Source organism: Pangasianodon hypophthalmus, chromosome 5 (genome assembly GCF_027358585.1).
Source record: "Pangasianodon hypophthalmus isolate fPanHyp1 chromosome 5, fPanHyp1.pri, whole genome shotgun sequence".
Lineage (NCBI taxonomy): Eukaryota > Metazoa > Chordata > Actinopteri > Siluriformes > Pangasiidae > Pangasianodon > Pangasianodon hypophthalmus.
This window is the reverse complement of record NC_069714.1, coordinates 17,629,079-17,650,542: the sequence shown is the minus strand read 5'-3', so window position 1 is coordinate 17,650,542 and position 21,464 is coordinate 17,629,079. Positions and strand designations below refer to the sequence as shown.

The 21,464-nt window shown below is 38.5% G+C and overlaps 1 protein-coding gene across 9 annotated transcripts in view; it reads right to left on the bottom strand.

Moving 5' to 3' along the window:
* The window catches only part of rapgef4a (Rap guanine nucleotide exchange factor 4a), a 44,273-nt gene extending 23,567 nt beyond the window's left edge, over window positions 1–20,706 (bottom strand). For 4 of the 9 annotated variants that reach the window (XM_026912506.3, XM_026912507.3, XM_026912508.3 and 1 more), the window contains exons 1-4: window positions 20,519–20,702; window positions 13,546–13,688; window positions 13,269–13,357; window positions 12,209–12,355 (exon numbers count right to left, since the gene is read on the bottom strand). In XM_026912506.3, the coding sequence (XP_026768307.1) occupies window positions 12,209–12,355; window positions 13,269–13,357; window positions 13,546–13,688; window positions 20,519–20,601 (462 nt within the window). In that variant the 5' untranslated portion in view covers window positions 20,602–20,702. Of the gene's footprint in view, window positions 1–3,703; window positions 8,667–10,263; window positions 10,955–12,208; window positions 12,356–13,268; window positions 13,358–13,545; window positions 13,689–15,867; window positions 15,945–20,518 lie in introns of those variants that run through there. The other 5 variants (XM_053234371.1, XR_008301799.1, XM_053234372.1 and 2 more) reach the window with 5 other exon arrangements.
* Between the last annotated feature and the right edge of the window lie 758 nt (window positions 20,707–21,464).

Below are 21,464 nucleotides of genomic sequence, written 5' to 3'. Positions count from 1 at the left end.
GAAACCAAGAAATTTTCTCAGTTGAAGCTTCATCTTTGTGTTCTGTACAGCTGTATATGGAGTAAAGCACTCTCTGTGACTATACTGAGCCATTGCCATCAGACAATGTCTGATGACCGAATAGTGCAGTTATCAGAAGCTCAAAGCTGGAGTCAGTGGCAGCAGAGTGGTGATGTAACATTTTATGCTTAGGTTAATGAAAATGACATTTCTATCCGCATGAGATCACTCTGTGAGGTTAGGAATGAGACAGAATATGGGCAAGAGATGAATTCATATGGAGATATAAAGAGAAATTAGGTTTGAGAGTTGTAGAAAAATCAACCACGGAAGACAAGAGCAAAAAGCAATACAGGAAGAGACTTAATGTAATTATTTTTCATGAGTCTTGAATTTCCAGAATTACTATGCCTGAAAAGCAAAGGAAAGCCCATTTTCCTAGCAGGCTTTGTATGGATTACTTTCCAAATAATGCTAGCTTGTACAGACATGGCAAAAATATTCACTTTTTCAAGCTTCAGCACCAGCTAGTTTCTCTAATATATTATCCTGGCCTATGTATTCAGCAGCGTTCATCTGAGGCGAGATTCATTTGCATTTCAGAGTGAATACAGCTCACTGTCAGAATTGATCATTGTCAGAAGCAGTCTAAAAAACAAATAAAGCAGATATAAAGTGAATATCTGTTATCTGCAAGCCATTCTACAGTTTAGCATTAATAAGCCTGGTGAGTAATGACATACACTGCTGGGTCCATTAGTCAATACAGACACCTGGGACGTTATAGCAGGCTTAATTTTTCTCCCCCCCTAGGAGCAGTGGCTCTAACGAGAGTCAGACTGTGTGTGTGTGTGTGTGTGTGTGTGTGTGTGGGTGCCGCATATCACAATTAAACTAAAAGCAAATTGATTTGTTTTACAGCATTACATAAAGCCAGATTTCATAAAATGTGGAATATGATGATGATGGAGACTAATGGTTATCCGATATCCCAGGATGTGATTCCATGCTGAGAGTTTCTTCAGATGCAACTAATTAAAAATGGCACACTTCTGCAATTCATGCATAGTTATCTACCTTAATCATCAGCGTTTGTCTCTGGTTCTCTATCCACCTCATTGTCTGATATACTGGTTAGGTAGTTATATATTTCATTGGAGGAGATGAACCCTTGCACCACTTATTAAGTTTAATAGCGCTGGAGACCATTATGCTATTAGTTTCAGCACTGTTCACCCATTATATTTCAATGTGCAGATGAATCTGTACACTTCATAAAGCCATTTGAAGCCTACATATTCTTTCACTTACTCTCACCCTATATAAAATACAGACTGCACAAGAAATTGATGTTTAAACCTATGACTTTTTAATGGAGTTTTACCATATTTCTAAACTGTCACTTACTTCCTAAATATTTCCTTTAATTTACTGTTTGTTCTAAAATATTCTCATTAGTCCCATATTATATATACTGTATTTATTCTTAAAAAATTATAAGGGTGGTACAAATACTAGTTTGATTCCCATCACTTGTGATTGAAGTGCTATTATAAATATAATAGGATAAATAAGGATAAATATGCTTTCCATGATAGCACACAATCTTAACCATCAGTAATGTCAAAGCCAATACAACTTTACATTTATTTGCACAAGCAATATTGTACGGCATGTAAATAACATATTCATATTCAAACCTTGGTCTCAAAATGTTAGAAATCAATAATAATGTTCTGAGGATGTTAAACATTCATACAACACATCCCTAATCCATAAACACTTATTGCAGCTTCCATGAGCTTGAGCATGGCTGATGCAGCCAGGTGATTTTGGAGTCTAAAACACACTAACAATTTCACTCCAAATAAAAAATGCTATGTGATGTCCAGCCTCACTGCACTAAGATACTGGAGTGCCAGTAATCGCAGACTACACTGAGCAGAAAACCTCTGTGATTAATCCAACTCGATACCTTCATTAGAGGGGTCTACAACATGTTTATTTAACTCAAAATTGCTACCTAAAAAGCACCTACATTGCCAAAATAAAATAAACAGCCATCTTTTAGCTTCCATCAGTTACTATGCTTATTTCATAGTTGCCACATATACAAATAAAATAAAATCTGTTTGTCACCTGTGAGTATACAGTAATTGAATGCCACAAAAGACATTTTGTCCCTTCCGCATGCTTATCCCTTCTATCTAAAAGATTTATTAGTCAATAAGAGAGGGTTGTTCTACGTAAAGACTGTCATTTGTCTGTGTGCTTCTACTTGCTACCGCAAACAAATTAATATAATTACTGGAAGTCATTATTCAGTGTCACTTAAATTGGTTATGTTTGCTTTGATCATTACAGTACTGTAGTGATTCTTCTGCGGAAACAAAAAGACAGGAAACGCACACTAATATGGATTGTGTCTTATTTAAACATGAATATAATAACTAATACTCATAATTATTTAAGAACTGAGATGTGCGCTTCTGCTCTGAAGGCTACACAGATGGACTTAAACCATCTGCCGAATAGGAACAACACCAGAAGAAGAAACATAAATTAAGGATAGGAGTTCCAAATCTCCATGACAACCAGAGCCCTCTGTGCAGATACTGCGAAAAAACTCTCCCAGGTCCTGCACATTAACATCCCAGTTTTTCTGTGAGAAGGAAATTAGAGCAAAGAAGCTGGCAGAAATACCTCAGCCATGTTATACAAAAGGGCTGGACGAGCAGTCAGTCAAAAGCTCAAAACTCAATCTAGTTGTGTGACAATGACCTGCTAACTTGTTCTTCAAACTACAAAGTGCATGTTTGTATTCTAAATAATAAAAGCTTTCTGATCAGAACACAATGCATGATTTGATCCAGGCAAAGTTATAATCACAGATTACCTTCAAACGTGAGCTAAAGTGGTGTGGCAACAATAGTTGAATGATTTGAATCACTATGTGTCGTAAGATCTCGCTTAATGACAACCTTGGTGTAATGTGTGATTCAAGACCCCAGCTGTGATACAAATATATCTCTCATATACAAACACTCTCTCTCATTGATGAGGAAAACTAGTTCCTGTATACATACACATCTCATCAGTATGCTCCACTGCAGCAGCTGATCTGTTCACCCAGATTACAGACTACACAGTTTTTCTCTTTCCTTCTCTCACATGTATATGATTTATAGTTAATCCCACTTCTTTAGCTGTTACTTTAACTGAAGCCCAGCAAATGAATCACTGCACTTCCAGTATAACAGATAAAGAAACTAATTTTTCAGACAGAGCTGCTTTCCTAATCTCAAGCACAAATACTAACTGAAGCTTTTTGCTCTATTTATTTGCCTGTGTACAAGATACCACAGACAGGATGTGCTTGTAGTTATAGTTAACTGTTATTCATTCTGAAGCATGATTTTCAGTAACTACTATGAATTATTCAATATCTAGAGTGAAAATGTGATAGAAAATGTATGTATTTACAGCAGTAAGGAATGTAGGTATAGACCTGCTGACAGGTTCTGGGAATTTAAGGGGTTAATATAAGCCTTTCACAACATACAACAGGCATAAATTAAACTAAAAAAAAGCTACCATGACTAAGCATTCTCACCTTAAAAACACTTTTAAAAATATGTTGAAATTCAAAATATGACACCACAAAGAGGTGACAGAGATAGATGGAGACAGAGGAGAAACTTACCTACAACAGAGTAAACCCCATAAGTGCAGGGATTCGGAGACGTCCCCTGCTGTTGCTCTCTCTCTGCATCCTTTCCTGCTCTCAGTTCCAATCACAAAGTGAACCTGTGCATTAAAGTACAAGTTCTCTTTGCCTTCCCCTGCACTGAAGCATATATTTCTGAGAGAGCTCCTAAGGGTGGACGTGTATCAAACAGACAACAGGATGTGTGTGTGTGTGTGTTTGCGCGTGTGTGTGCGTGCACGAGAGTGAGAGAAAGATGCCCAGAGTCCTGTTCTTTGCTCCAAGGTCCCACTGAGTAGCAAGCTGACTGCAGAGCATGTGTGTGAGTGTGTGTGTGCTCTCTGTAGAGAGTGAGCACTCATCTGAGCATGATGATGATTGGAGTACTCTAATTGCCTAGCAACCACTCCCGAGTCTTTGGGAGGGGTCAGTTACTGGTTCATCCCAGCATCACACGCACGTAACCATACTCATACTCCCATACTTTAGACACTGTAAAATCAGGACTCCTATGTTACCAAGACCAAATCATAAACAGTTCTAAATGTCTGATGTTGACATCCACATTGCAAACAAATTATAACATTTGAGAAATCTGATGACAGCACGCTTTTAAAGAGGTACTGTCTCAATCCTGAGGGGATCTCTTTTAACAGAGATAAAAGGTTGGCAATTCTCTGCTAATTTGCCACAAGAAAATAGTTATGTGTTGCTGTGATTGACAGGCGAGAGAGAGTATGCCATTCCTCACACCCAGAGACTATAGCCAATTTTACCACAGATAACTGTGGTTGTGTCAGTATACAAACTCACAATCTCCTGACAATAAGGCATATGCTTTTCTGTTGCACCGCTCGGGAGCCCCTATTTTGCTTTTTGCATTTGGGGCTATTTGAAATCTCGCTCCTGTCACTGAAACACTTAGACCAGGATGCAGATTTGATCTGGTGATCTGGTTTATGAATGACGCCAAGTTTGGTTAGCACAATCCATACTGTAGGGGTGTGTAAATCACCCGTGTGAAACCTATCCTGTGTGCCAGAGTTGCTCTTTGCACCTGAGGCCAAAGAAACCCTGGACGTAAGGGCAGAGGTTTCAGAAACTAGAAACAAGCAGAGCCAAACAGACGGGCACCATATATGTTTTACACTCTACAGCTGAAAACATTGCTCATTGGCCAGAAACTACATCAAAACAGTGCAGTCTGATAATAATGTTCCATTGTCAGTCCCCAAGCTTTTTGGGTTCAGGGCCTTTCAAATTTTACACCCACTAAGTCTGCCACTCCAAGAGGCTAGTTTCCTGTTGGATAGAGGCTCAATTGAAAGAATAGACCTTGCTATTCAGAAGAATGGGTTCTTCTACTCAACATACTTCCTACTTCTGAATAAGGATTGCGGTTGTCGTCCAATTTTAGATTTGAAAGGGCTGAACTGGTTCCTAAAAGCCCTCCAGTTTCAGCCATCAGATTATTCAGTTATTTATGCTGTCACAAGACTGGTTCATGTCAGCGGATCTGCACTAATGCTTTTTTGAGGATTTCCTTCCAAAGGAAGCCATTCTAATTCAAAATAGTCCTACACTTTGGCCTCTCTCTAGCAGCAGGGGTGTTCTCAAGATGTATGCATGCAGCCCTGTCACCTCTGATGACCATAGACATAAGATACTACTAGATACTACTAGATGACTGGTTCCTATGCACCCCCATCAAGGAGCAAGTCATTTGGGACATGTCTACCCTCTTTGCACATATTACGGTGCTCAGTCTCACAGTGAACTTGTAAAAAAGCCCCCTAATATCAAAGCAGGCCAAACAATTCATTGGTTGATGCTAGATTAATTGAGAACACGAGCTACTCAGTCACCCCAACATGTGGCAGACATTGTCATGCAATCAGAGTGGTCTCTCTAGCTCTCAAATTCTTCTTACTAGTTCTGAGATACCATGCTGTGCTGGCCCATTCAGACAAATAAAAATAAATCACTAGGGCAGCACAAGGTAGGATGCTTATCTCTGCCTTGCAAGAAACCTCCACAGATGGGCCCATCAGGATGTGCTGTCAAGACAGTGCATACACCCAAGAAACTGACATTCAGAAATGGTGTCCCAGATCTAGGAAAAGTTTGGCAGGACACAGGTGGACCTCTACACCAGGGGTATCTGCCTAAATTCATATACAGTATCTACTTTTGTTAACCAATTGACCCTGTAGCATTCCAGGAAGGGGAACCTGATCAGCTTATCCACCATTCCTTGTTATGCCCAGTACTTGCCCTATGGTAATATTTGGACCAGAGGGCAAAGATCCAATCATCAGATCATCTGCCATAGATAGAAGACATGAGGAGCTCCACTGTCTAAACAGAGACTGGCCCACTGTGTGGTGGATGTCTTAACCTTGGCCCACAAACCTTGGCCAGATACCCAGCCTCTACCATGACATGTCACTCTAAGAGGAGCATCTCTGCCTTATGGGCATTACTTAGAAGTGTTCCAGAAAGTCTGTGCTGTTGCTACTTGGGCATCACTGTGCACCATCTCCAGGTTCTACAAAGTTACCCCATCACCCCTCCTATTGGCCTGAGTGTGGCAGTCATGAACACTTTTCCAGTAAGTCCTAGTGTGGGCCAGTTCTTCATGACATAGACATAGGTCACCCAAGTGATTCTCACCACCCCTGCCAGTTAAGAGGGGTGAAATAGAATGCTAGTTGCATACGTAACTAATTGTTTTTATGGTTCTAAGAACACCCGATAAACACTGATGTCATCAAATATGTATATTAATTAATTGAGGAACTTGAGGCAAAGGGAACTTAAGCTGAATATGCCATCATAAGGCAAGAGTGTGGAGATTTGCTAAATCATCACCAAGAGGGGGTGCTGTCTTACAACACTAATGGGTTTAAACCGCACAGTATACTCCAGCATGGCTAAACATAGCAGATGATCAGTTAGCAAACAAAGTCATTGAGACAAGGTCATTGTGATGACATATCTGAGTGTGAACGTAATGGCAGTCAACTGTAATACATGCATATTGCTGAAGTCTCAATCCGAATAATAAAAGCACAAGGTCTGCCCTTGAAGAGAAATGCTGAAAAAGACAAGAGATGTTTGTTTGGACATGCTGATCCTCATGGCTGCATTAGAGCAGAAAGTGAGGTTTACTGCACATACTAAGTACACTGTCCATTTGCTCACATTAAAGCCTCACTTTGCCTCTATAAAGGTTTTATGGCTGACAGAGCCATGCAGCTTCAAAAGGAAGAGCTTGCATTCAAAGACAACACAATAACCAATCAGATGCCGCCAGCTTTGAAATAGAAATGAGTTATTTGACATACAAACAGGTGCTGCTGGGTTTTTTTTTTTGTCAGAGCCTCTTTCTTTTGCTACACAGGGAGCATTTTGCTCATCCATGTTTGTGTGGCTCTTTAAATTAATGAGAAAGTGTGTGTGCGTCCTCTGCATGATCAGTAGAGTATTTCCAATTATAAATGTGCATTGATCATAGCAGGGGCATTCTGCCTGGAGGTTCTGTTAGAATTACTCATTATATAACTGTTAGCATGAATGCTTGTACAGATATTTTTGTGTATGCGAGTGTATGCTAACATGGCTACACTCCAATTCTTTCCAAAACAGGCTATCAGACATGACACTATTTCAAAATGCATATATAAACACCACAGACTTAGACATTGTACCATTTGAAGGAAAAAGCACTGTGAAATAAAAGAGCTCACTTCATACAAGAGGAGTAAAAAGAAAAAGAACGAATCCAATGCACAAGGAAATACTTAATCTTTATGGATAGCCTGAGATTAATAACAATAAAACTGGTGAATGATATGTCTGTTATATTACTATTGGTGGGACACAAACACATAGAATGCATCACCTTGTGAAACTGGTGAAATTAAAAGTAACTTATTCATTACATAGCACTCCAGTGAATTGATCTTAATATTCTTTATTGTATTTGAAGTGAGGAGTAAAAAATATAGATGAAGTAGTTTAATTTAGACTTAAGAAGACTAATATCCTTCATTGAAATGAGACTCAAAGCTGCTAATAAAGCAATATGGCTTTTCATTAGCATGATTAGCTATATTTTCATTTTTCTAATTCAGTTTCTTTGAACGCGCATAAGCAATCCTATCTGATTACACTGAAGTGGGAAATGTATTAAAGGCACTAATTTCCTTTTTCATACCAAAACATAAAGCACTGAAAGTAAAATCAACACCAGTCATTCAAACTTATAAAAAAAATGCTGTTCTTTGTAATAATTTGGATGCTTCTTTGTTACATATCTCTTGTATTGGTGGGTACTTAAGGTTTGTTCTTAAGCATTGTATATAAACAGATTAATGTCAAATTATCTGTGATAATGTGTGCTTAAAAAAAGCTTTAAAATGATGTTACATATTCATTTGGATCATTTCCTTTTTCTTTGTAAACTGGATGATGGATGATATGGGAAGCTCAGAGCAACACAGCCTTATCACTCCCACATCAGCAAGCACTGGCTGAGATCTTAATTTACATCGCCATTGTTTTCATATAAGACAACAGTGTCTCTACTGCTGGTTTGTCCATAGTGATAATGAAGGCAAGGCGTCATAGTGTATGTATGTATGTGTGTGTGTGTGTGTGTGTATTGTTATGAGGATGTCTTTGTGTGCATATAGACTTGTGTGGGTGGTACAGGGATTGTGCTATGACTGTGCTGCCCAAGCCTACAGTCATTGCATCCACATATAAACACAGAGTGTCTCCTCCACTTCCTATATTAGTCAGCTTTCCCTGAACTCTGACTATAATAATCCAACATAGCCAGACATACAAACACCCAAATTTGTGTGGAACAGTGACTGCATGTATGTCTCATATTAACGCGCACACCCATCCACACACACACACACACACACACACAAACAAACAAGCTAAGAATGAAGACACACACGGTTAACAATAATGAAAAAAAAAAAAAAAACTAAGATAGAGTAAAAGCATTCCTAGCTGTAGAATTGGCCAAATCTTTAAATAAACCTTGCAACAAATTACACTGCCATGCAAGACTTTTTTTTTTAACACCCTGTATGTGTAGAATCTTGCAATAAATTACACTTCCAGAGAAAATAATCTGAACATCTATAATGAATTGAGAAATGTATAATCATTAAAAGTCTAGTGAATTCAATATTAAAAATACTTTATTGTATTGGAAAAATCTAGATCTAATCCAATCCAATAAAAGGCTAAACTCTTTATCACTATAATTAGGCACTTGTAAAACAGCACATATTTATGTTATATTAGCAGTGTCTTTGAATCTTTAATGTATAGGCTTAACGACGTTACCTTCCAAGTGCCTTAAAGCACTCCCATTAGGATCTAAGAGCGAGCAGTTAATAGTGACCTGGTGTTAGTAGATCAGTATTTATTTTCACATTTAACAAGCCAGTCTATATTATTCTGTGTTGCTTTAGTGAAAGCCAGGGCAGCACCTTCGGTAATAGTGATGTGTGTGGTTCTGATTGTTGGTTAAATTTCCTTCACTGGGTTGTTGATCCTGCTCAGGTTACTGTCTGTGCGCAAAAATATGCCAATAGATGGACTGGCGATTCTAAATTACAATGTGTGCATGGTGTTATTAGGTAGAGAGCTCTGTCTTCTCTGACCTGGTGCTAAGTGACTAATAGAGATCTATTAGCATAAACACATTCATCTTCTCATTACAGGGTATAACAAAAATTCATTCATTTATCAAAGAGCAAATCTGCAAAAACATTGAGTTTCTAGCAATACCTTTCCTAAACTGAACTTACTCAAACATTCCTAACTGGTTTGGATCCTAAAGCTGTTGTTTCCTCATTTCTTTGGGTGATCTAATTAAACACAAATCTGAGGCTTAGTTGAAGAAAGACTGTAAAAGAACAGTGAAGAGCACCAGTGAATACTAGCCTCATAATTAGGCTCAGCTTCAGATGCTTCGCCCACGGACCGTCTGATGGCCTCAACTGTCTGGCCACAACTAACATAATCTTGCCATCTCACTGGCTACCAACACCTCAGAGTGTACACACTTCCAGACACCGTATGTTGGGGACACAATGAGCTTTTTGGAGAAAAACATAATCACTGATTAGAAAAAAGTTTGTGAGATTCACAGCTGCCCATCTTTGAAGGTTGAATGACACAACATTTCCCAACCTCCACTAAGCCACTGATTGTGGTTGGTCATTTGCAATGTCAGACAAATAGCCTGTTTCTATGAAAGTAAGCAGGTCATGGTCAAGTACGTTACCATATCCAATACTAGACTCTCTAACTAGATTTCACTAGAACCAGATCTCTAACTCATCAAAATCACCATTCCAAGCTTCACAACTTCAGACTGTCCCTTCATAATTCACCCAGTCTGATGCGTAACTTCCCAATACACCACTGAGCCCATATCAAAGTCAAAGTCAAAGTCAAAGTCAACTTTATTGCGAGCATTAATATTACACATAGCATAAATCTGAAAGGTCTGTGCTTCATCTCACCTCACACAGGAGTGCTGCTGGTAGTCCTCATAATTTACTTTCCCTGTTGTTCACAGCATTACAAAGCAAAGTTCCATAACAACTCACAGTCTGACCCACAACACCAAGAGAGTGGCACAGTCTCCTTAGAGAGACAGCTTCCTGTCCCAGAGGAAGCAAAGTGATGGACTCACTCTCTCAACACAGCACTTCCCTCCAGGCCCATATCCAGCCCTGGGCCTGACCCAAAGCTTTAGGAAATGTTCCCTGGGACACTGCTTTCCTCACATTATTGTGGTATTGAGATATAAAAGCTTTTATGTCAAGGTAGGAGGAAAGCAAGGTACACTACCAGTCAAATGTTTAAGGAGCTTTTCAGTGTAAGGTTTGATTTTCAACAAACCCAAACAAACCTTTAAGCTTTGGGGAAGATTTATAAAAAGGAAAATGCAGGAGTGCATGTAATAAAACAGCTTATGCAGTCCCTGGTTTTAATCAAGTCACTCTGGGAGGAGTTTAATCACATTATTAGCGAGCAAGACAGAGAGAGGTGTCCACCCAATGCCACCAACTCTGGTACATTCAGCAAGAAGCACTACAGTGTCTCTTAAAAATGTCAGCAAAATGGACTATTCGTATAAAAAAAAGTGTGTGCAGTAGGTTTATTGTATATGTTAAGGTAGTCTGATTTTATTAAGATAACCCCTCTGGGCCGTTAGCCATTAATGATTGTTTTTACTACCTTTGTAAATCTGTTTGTATGCATTCTGTTATTTTTTACATTGTCACATAACTACCCTTTTTTGGCTGGGTTTAGAAACAAAGCTATATTCACATGTAACACTTATTTCCAATTTATGAGTCATTCCCATTGACTAGTCAATTTAACGTGGCTGTAAACTGGATTTAAATGTTTATTTAACAGTTTAAATTACATGAGCATTGGGGACTCCAGCATCCTCATATGTTCTGGAGGTTTCACTGTATTTCGTCGTACAAATATTTACATTTTGTGTGTGTGTGTGTGTGTGTGTGGAGTTGTAGGAGGGTTCGTAACACACCTGGCAGTGTTTAAATTATTTATAGCCCTAATAAAGTTGTTGGTTTTGTTTGTGTATATCCCTTATTTAAAAGGTCTGTGTGAAAATACATTTTAGCACATTTGGTGAGTTTTGTATTCCCTGAAATGCAAACAGGGCCTTTTGTACTACTTTGCACATTTATTAGCAATGGAATATGCCACAAAAATGAATGAGTGACAATAGTCTACAAATTGTACTGAACTCATGAACAATATGACAGTGTTTCTTTTACAAAACACTCCCCTCTGCTGGTCATTGGTACAACAGGCAAAGCAAAGCATGGAAAAATCTATCACCAATTATGTCATTGCTCCAAAACACACTATTTACTTGCCTAAACTGAACCGAGGGTCTGCACATGCATACATGATGTACAGCAAAGGGTTTCAAACATTTAACTGTAAAATTAACTGTAAAATTAATTTCACAGACCCCCTCAGTACAGATCTTTTTTCTTTATGAAAATAATCCAACTGTTCAAATATTAAACTAAATATAAAATATAATTAAAATAGAACTTATTATTAAATTTATATTAAATTCAAATATAATTAAATGTGTACAATGATAATCTGGCTACTTATTTTAAGCCTTTTTATTTCATTCATAGAACACATTAGATCCAAGCTAACATTATTTACAGGATTACATTACAAACTCGGATTAATAATTATAAAAGCTCAATAAAAATATCATAGATTTCATAATAGTGGGTTGTGATTTCCAGGACTGTAATGAAATAAAAATAAATTGCACAGCCCTGGCTATGCTTCACGGACCCTTGGGGTTCCCTGGACCCCACTTTGAGAACCAGTGATGTAGAGTATCTCACATCTGAACAACCTGCATGACAATGTAGTGTAACTCAATGAGGGCTCTCTTACCTCCCACAGACTTCTGAACTCCCTCTGCTCGATGCGCAGCAGCTCACTGAACTCTCGGGTTACAATCGTGGCGTGACGCGGTGTATTGTCCAAAACGGACTCCCCAAATGCTGTGCCGATGCCCAGTGTGCAAATGGTAACTGCATCCTTAAAGGGATGTAGAGCAGGAAGGAACACAGCCTGCATGAGTAAACACTTAAAGGCCATCAGAAAAAAAGTCTGGCTCCAGCCTCCTTTCCAGGCAGGAGGCAGTCTCTTAAATCTCTGTACTGTCCTACATTAAGGTTAAAAAGGTTAAAGTACCGCTCAAACAGTAATGAGGGAGAGACAGAGAGAGAGAGAGAGAGAGAGAGAGAGAGAGAGGGAGAGAGACAGAGAGACAGAAATGGATAAGAGTGGAAGTCTTACTTGGCAAAACATGAAGGCATTAATTATTTATGGTTGGAATTATCAATACAGTTTGCATTTTCTCTCAGGAATAGAGCTGTATCCATTTCTTTGATTGCTTTTACTGTAAAACCCATGTGGTTTAAAGTGTAAACATTTTCAAAATCTTTATTTTTATACACAAGACAAAGAGCAGCTTGCAGGGCCATAGCTCAAACATATGGAATGAGAGACATTCACATTAAAACTACTTTACAATGCAAATGCTCTGTCAAAACAACCTTGGTATTAAATAGGCTTTAACCCAATCCTATACTGAGCAAACTGTTAATAAATACCAGATCCACTTTACAATGTCTACCATACCAAAACAGGAAAGAAAAAATTCACTGATTTTTCTGATTGCATGTGTAATCATACTTTTCTGAAATAATAATAATCATCATTATTATCATAATAACATTTACTGATGTTATTATAATGTGATTGGCTTTTTAATTTCAAATACAAGATAAGCAAATAGAATTTTTAAGAATATGTATTTGAGAGGAGAACAATGTGCAGGTCTTATAAGGCAGGAAAAAAGATACAAGCATTATATGTAAAAGATGTATAAGAGGAGGTTTATTCCTCACAATACACATTCAAGAGCAGAAAATGTGCAATGTTTTACCTGATGGTTTGCAGTTTCAGAGACTTTAACATCAAGCGAGCCGGAGAGGACAGCGTACCAGCTAGTGCCGATATCACCCTGTCGGTACACTACAGCACAGAATGCAAAGTGAATAGACAACAGAGTTAAGAGTCATGATATTCAAGACAAGCATCTTCTTGTTTCTTTTCTCTTGCTTGTAATTTCTAGTAGAATGGGAGCATTTAGTCACTGCGTGGTTGCATATGCATGACTCTGTGGATATGTTTGCTGTGTCTGAATGTATGGTATGACCTACATGTGATGCCTTTTTCCAGGCACTCATAGTAGCCACATAGACAGATCTGCTGTAGCATGGCGGGGTGGAACTTCTCAAAAGCTTTCACACGCTTCAGACGGGCCATGATAATGTCCACATCTTCCCCAGAGCGCTCCTCTGGTCTACACAATACAAGAAAACATAATGACATACTCACATTATTCATTATTATTATACCAAACACCAAACTGACATAGTATACAATATATATATATATATATATATATATATATATATATATATATATATATATAGACACACGCACACACACACACACACACACATATATATATATATATATATATATATATATATATATATATATATGTATATATATATATATATATATATATATATATATATATATATATATACACATACATACTATATGGCCACAAGTATGTGGACTCGACCATCACACCCATACATGAGCCTTCCCCTGACTGTTGCTACAAAGTTGGAAGCACACAATTGTACAGGATGTCTTTGTATGCTGCAGCATTACAGTTTCCTTCACTGGAACTAAGGGGTCTAGCCCAAACCTGTACCAGCATGATAATGCCCCTGTCCGCAAAGTGAGGTCGAAGAAGACGTGGTATACCAAGGTTGAAGTGGAAGAACTCAGGCGGCCTGCACAGACAGCTGACCTCAACCCCAAAGAACACCTTTGGGATGAATTAGAATGTCGACTGTGCCCCAGGCCTTCTCACCCGACTTCACTGCCTGACCTCACTAATGCTCTTGTGGCTGAATGGGCAAATCCCCAAGGCCATGCTCCAAAATCTAGTGGAAAGCATTCCCAGAAGAGTGAAGTTATTATAACAGTAAAAAGGGGACTAAATCTTGAATAGGATGTTCAAAAAGCACATACGAGTGTTATGGTCAGGTGTCCACAAACCTTTGTCCATATAGTGTATGTATAGTGTATATATATACATATACACACATCTGGATAGGTACTTAATGTGTAGTATAGCATGTTTCCTCTTTCAAGGCCGTCGTCTAGCTAAATCATCCTTGAAGACAGTATAAGTGTACAAAGGCCAATAATGTATGGAAGCATTTAATTCTTAATAATAAAAGTTAAACACCACTGAATTCACAGTTCTGAGATATATTGCTTTGAAAAACAATCTGTATTTATTTGTTTTATATTGATCTCCTTGAAATTTAAAATAGTTTTATTTCAGTGTTCAGAGATTCACATTTTAAAATTCAGGCTTGTTTGCCTTTTACTATGCCTAGCTAGCCTGGATGCTTAACTTGCTCAACCTGCACATGTTTTTTTAATATCTGAAAAGCGAATTACTGAATCTGAATCTCTGGGCACTGAAATAAAACTGCTTTAAATTTCAAGGAGGTTCATTCAAAACATTAAATACAGATGTGTGTTTTGCTTTTTTCCCCATTTTCTCCCCAATTTGGTCACCAGCTAATTCCAACTCACCAGCAACTTTTAGAACTGCTGCTCATGCTGCATCACAGAGAAAAGCAGCATACCCTCTTCCGCATACATGAGCTCACAGATGCTCACGATTGGCTAGAGTCACTGTGATTGACAGAGGAGAGAAAGTAATTCTATCCATCCCACCCAGACAGTATGGCCAATTTTGCTCCCTTGGCTCCCAGTCATGGATGGCTGTGGCATCATCGCTTTAGATGTGTTATTCTAAGTAATATATTTCAAAGCTATGAATTCAATGGTGTTTAAATGTGATGCTAAGAATTCAGTGGCTTTTAACATGCAAATATTTAAGTGTTTTTTTTTTTTTTTTTGCTTCCATAATCATGAATCAGAAAACACAAATAAAGTACATTTGTATTATGAATCAGCAGTTTCCTACGCTGAGCATTAGTCTGCAGAATCTTTGTTTTTATTAATAGTTATGAGAACAGCAATAAAAAAGAGTTTATTTTCCAAAATAAACCTCAAAAATACATGTCTGATTCTGTTCTTTATGTTTATGGCACTGGAGGTGGGAGACGAGATTATAAATATTTGATTGACCTCTGACTGTTCACTTAACCTATGGGAATCGATTCAGATAGCTTCAAAACAAAATAATTGAAAATGGGTTTATATTGTAGCAGATTTTGAAAATATGGGTGGTAAGATATGTTTGTATGGTTGTAAGGATGACATAATGCTCTCTTTTACAGCTAAATCAGAGAAAACACTGTGTGTGTGTGTGTGTGTGTGTGTGTGTGTGTGTGTGTGTGTGTGTCTTTGTGTGTGTATGTGTATAAGACTTTGAGCTCAATGAGCTGATTGTGTTGGACAGTTGCCCTGTGGGTCTGGACCTGAATAAGACAAGCTCTGAAATAGAGTAAAACCATGGTCAGTAATCTCCAGTCATCCAATCATAACTTCAAAGATCCTAGAACACACACAAAAGACACATGTAGCTAATCATGAAAACCAAAAGAAAGTAAAATACATTTAGGAATACATTGTTTCCAACTTTTAAATCCATATCCATATCCTACCTCAGCTTATTATTCAGTTATTCATCTGAAAGCACTTCATTCAGTAAATACTATAAAAAAAAACACTGGTATAATCCATAATATAATATACCCTTAATATATATTATTATAATATAATATATTATTTATTAATTATTATTATAATGTAACTCATGATTTCATTGTTCAATTAAAGACAGGTGTGCAGGCTCCACTGACGGACGTTGCTTTGCTGCAATGCATCCTGCGTGCAGAATGAACAGACGAAAAAAGAGCACATGCACATACAAAGTGTAATGTAATTACCGTAGATCTCTAAATCTAACGTGCTGATATAAATCTGCTGCCTGACCTTCACCAGAAAAATACTACAGAGGCTATGCTATAGGATATAGGCTATACTATAGCACTTTGTTGAAATACTGCTAGAAAGGGTTGACAAACAGTAATCTAGGCTACATGGGTGCAGGGGTGCAAGCTGTAAACAAGGCAGTTTGGGGATAGTGAAAGTGAAAAAAAGGCAGCAAGTAGTAAAGTGCTGCTCTTAACAGTTGCCTAGCTCACTTATACAGTCAGCATGGTCCTGGCCCAAAGCAAGATTTAGGTGATCAATACGTAATTACGTGCTTTCTCTTAGCATTACAGCTACACAAAAAGTATATTACAATTTCAACAGTTTAGGAAAAAAAAACAGTGGGCAAATGTCAGCAGTCCTGACAATGAATAAACCTTGTGCCTTTAATGAGGAGCTTACAGGTGAATTACACCTGAGCAAACTGTCATCCTTTCATCTGTGTACGCAAGTGTGTTTGTTAAAGCGGAACTAAAGTCCCATTTACTATGCAAACACATCTGGCACAGTGCGTCATGTCACCATGAACACCACATTGTAACCCTGATCCCAGAACAGCTTCCAGTCATGTAACATGAATATAACATTAACTAACTCTGAACTCTTTGGGAAAAGTCAACTGTTTTACCCTCTTTTTTGCCTTCTATCTATGGAGCTTTCAGCCATATCAGAACAATCAACTCCTTCCCCAATATCATCACAATTAGTAATTAGTGACATGACAGTTCCCTTTACCACATTGTAATTTATAATGTGAATGATCTCAGATGCAGATAACAAGAGTAGCTACAGTGAAACCCTTAGATAACTTACAGTGAATGTTTTTTCTTTGTCTTTGTGAAATGGAAAAAAAAAGATCTTCTTGTCATAATGCAGGCCGTCTACTTTATCTGACAGCATGTGCATCCATACTGGGTGAAGCACGTAGCACTCTCCGTCCTTTTTCTACACAGTCCTTCCATTCTAAGAGACAAAGTATAACTGCACAACTGTGTATCCTTGCATCATGAAGCCAATTCGTGCTGAAGAGAACTAACAAATGCTACTGAGTATTCCAGCTGTGACATCTGGAGCTGTGCTTCTGGAGTCTGTTGTCAGTGACTCTCAAAATGAGAACCAAAGAACTATAAAGCAAGATGTCGTGTAGATGAAAACTCAGTAAAACCATAAAAAATATTTTAAGAACTGTTCGATGCCTTGTTAAGAAACAAACCATGATTTCCACAGTAGTAAAACTTAAGCATGGAAAACATTGTTTAAGAACACTGCTCAGAATCTAGATACGAATGTGTCTAAAAACTCCCTAAAAAAATACTATCATGATCTCAGAGGGTTTGTCATAAAGGCAAGTACTGTACGATTCACTACATACATAGCCTAAATCTTGTTGTAAATCATTTCTTATTGTTGGACAAAGTCTTACTGAATGAAATAAAATAAAATAAAATAAAATTTGAGAGTTAGAGGTAGGGCTGGGTGATATGATGATATAATATCAATATTGTGAAAACTTATGTCTCTTCGTGGATCGTGGATAGTGTGATATCTTTTTATACCTTTTTAAATGATTTTCTAAAAAATAATTGCAAACTGATCGAAAGCAACTGATGTTAAAATTTTGTTCTCAGTCTTTTATATTGTAAAATGTCCATATTTTTACAGACCTTTTTTCTCCTTTCCAGTATTAAATATTTATTTATTTTTAAATGTAAAAATACAAATAAATACACTTTTATAGACTTTAAATAAATCATTGAACATTTTTATTGTAAATGCAACACTGTTGTTTTGCTAGCAGTTTGTAAGCAATATGGTGATGCATGTTGTGTATCGTAGAAATGTCTTCTGTGATATTACTTTTTTTCTCATATCAAACACCTGTACATGCAGGTAATGCAAATGCATTTATACAATTTTTAAACACTGATAAATTACTTGGTAGTGAGTTGTTCTTTGCAATACCTAAGTAATTAGCCGGTTTTTAAGCTGTTTTAGCTAGTTACCTAGTGGTATCAGGGTGTGTTCGATGAGTTAACTCATCATTTCAAACTCAGCTATTTAGGTGTAATTTTAACAAATCTATTTAAAATTTATCTATTTATCCTCTAAACTGGTTTAGTTAGTGCACTAACATACACAACTAGTGGCTAACCAGAGCTTTTGGGTGTTGTCCTGTACTTTCTGCAATGCTACACTACTAAATAATACGCTAGCACACCTACAATGTCACTGTTTTGATCCATCTTACTTAGTGCATAGAATGAAGGTTTTTTTTTTTCCAATGCAGTCTTGAATTTTCAGTGAATGTGTATTACTTCCAACCACCACACAGATGAATCCACACAGTGGACAAGCACACAGAACAATGGGTCACAGGCAGGGGATACCCAGCCTATCGCAGGGCACAATTGCACACGCACTATGGACAATTTGGAAATGCCAGTCAGCCTACAACGCAAGCTCCGTGCATGCAGGATGGAGGCGCGATTTGAACCCCCAACCCCGGAGATGCGAGGCAAATGTGCTAACCACTAAGCCACCATGCCATGCCCCCGTCTTTTACTACCCAAGAGGGAGAAATTCCAAAATCTTACATCCTACAGCTTTAAACTATTCACAACTCTTTAGGAGACACTTACTTCTTTTAGAAGACACTAAGCAGGCACCTGGGGTAGTCTACTCCACTATTTATCACCCCTGATTATGTGAGGGTTAACACTACTTTCGATGTTATCACTAATTGTGATATTATATTATCACTACTTGTGATGTCACAACATCTTGTCTAAAATATGGCTTATAAAATTTAACCTACAGGTTTAAATCTCCTGTCACTAAGACACTGTGGCTTAGTGGTTAGCACGTTTGCCTCGCACCTCCGGGAATCCTGCCTCCGCCCTGTGTGCATGGAGTTTCCATGTTCTCCCCATGCTTCAGGGGTTTCCTCCGGGTACTCCAGTTTCCTCCCCAGTCCAAAAACATGCGTTGTAGGCTGAACAGCAATTCAGTATAGATAAAAATATACTGGAAAAAAATGATCCTATGCTTTCCATTATTTCCAAATATGATCAAAACTGAGGTGACACAAAATCTGACTTGTGTCTATGGGCAGATGGAGGGTTTTGGCCTTGTGCCCAGTGATCTGAGGAAGGGGAGAGGGCATCTGAGGCGTGGCTCTGATTCATTCTCAACATCCTTGTGTAAAACTGCGCAGATATTGATTTGCTCGGGGATTATACATCCATTAGAGCTGACCACGGATGGGTCGGAGCTCATTAAGCTGGCAAAATGAGCACATTTGGAAAACTACAGTAGTCGATAATCGTGTAATTATAATGATAATAATGATAATAATTTAAAAAAAAAAAAAACTGGGCTGTGTCTCAGGAATATATGATGGACAGCCAGCTTGTGATAAAGTTTCAACGAGAGAGCTCTTATTGAGAAATGAATGCTGATCCACACCTTTATGAGGCATTATTTATTCCAGTTCGAGCAGAAAGCAGCCTGAATGAATGTAAAATCCTGCTTCCAGGAGATACACGCTATAGATATATATCTATAGAGAGAGAGAGAGAGAGAGAGAGAGAGAGAGAGCTTGCTGTACAGCTTGCACAGGGCAGGAACATGAATGAGTCTGCAGTATTACTGTCACTAACACTGCCTCAGGTTGTCCCTTTAAACATCACTTCCTGGTTTTATTTCCTCTCAGCAACACCCAAAACACGCAAATATACAAAATATTTCATGTATATAGCAGTAAAAGGGATTAAGGTAGGCTAAATCATGACTACTGTGTAAGGTGTGCGACGTCGAGAGGTGTGAGCTGGAGATAAAAGACATCAGGCTTCAGACTGAAAACCGACACACTGCTCTAACGCAGGCTTCCTCTGCCACTAATCTGGGTTTTGGTCAAATATTAGTAGGTCAGGTGCTACACTGTTTCTTATTAATAACGCATAGGCTAGGAGAATAACGTTAGCTGTTTATTATGCCTCACACACACGGGCGCGCGCATACACACACACACACGCATGCACACACACACACACACGGTCGACCTCCGTGACAAAGCGCGAAGCACATGGAAAAACCCGTTGATTTTAGTAAAATGCCAGTGCAAACGCAGCTTACCGCTTGTCAAGACAGGCTATCCATTCTGCAGATGCGGAGGAATGAGCAGAGGTGTGAGCTGCTACCATCTTTGGAGAGATCATGGAGAGACAGTTGGCGCTGTGTACACACTCGCTAACGGTTCACTCTGTAGGCATTGCTTCAGTTTGCGCCCAGTGCTGCACTGTCCTCTCTCACTCACATCTGGTCAGGTGAAATTCACTACTAGTCACTCAGCTCGCTTGTAGAAACGCCCATAAACCTTTCTCTCAGGCTCACCCACCACAGAAGTGCATTTTTTTATAGCTACAATTTATAGACCATTTATTACTATGCACACTTTGATTTCCCTTCACCCTGTCTGTCACTAAACAAGGACCATCATATGTATTATGATATTATTGGGGTGATGGATCCTTCTCAGCTTTGTGTGGTGCTGGTACAAGTGTCATCCTGTGGTCCGAAACTGACCACTTATGTGTTAGAGGATGATAAACATTTCCATCTTCTTCCTCTTCTTCATCTTCAGCAACTGCTTTATCCTGGTCATTTAGTGCTATCCTGGGAATGCTGGGTGTCAGGTGGGAATACACCATGCATGGAACAGCCACACATTCACACACTCATTCACACATAGGGTCTATTTCGAGCTGCCAATCAACCTCCTGGCATGTTTTTGGGAGGAAGGTGGAAACCGGTGAACCTGGAGGAAACCTATACAGAAACCCACTGCACCACCGTTCCAGCATGGATGACTGACATTACTTTAAATTCCGCATTTTTTACACAGTGTTCCAAAAAGGAGAACATGTCTAATAATCTAAGAATACTCAGTGTTTATAAACCCCAGTAATGCTGCTCGTATCAGCACTGCACAGTACTATGCCACTTCTATGTCAGTACCACTGCTGTCAGAATGATCCACCACCCAGACTGGTGGTACAGTGGCGGTCCTTTTTCACTGATG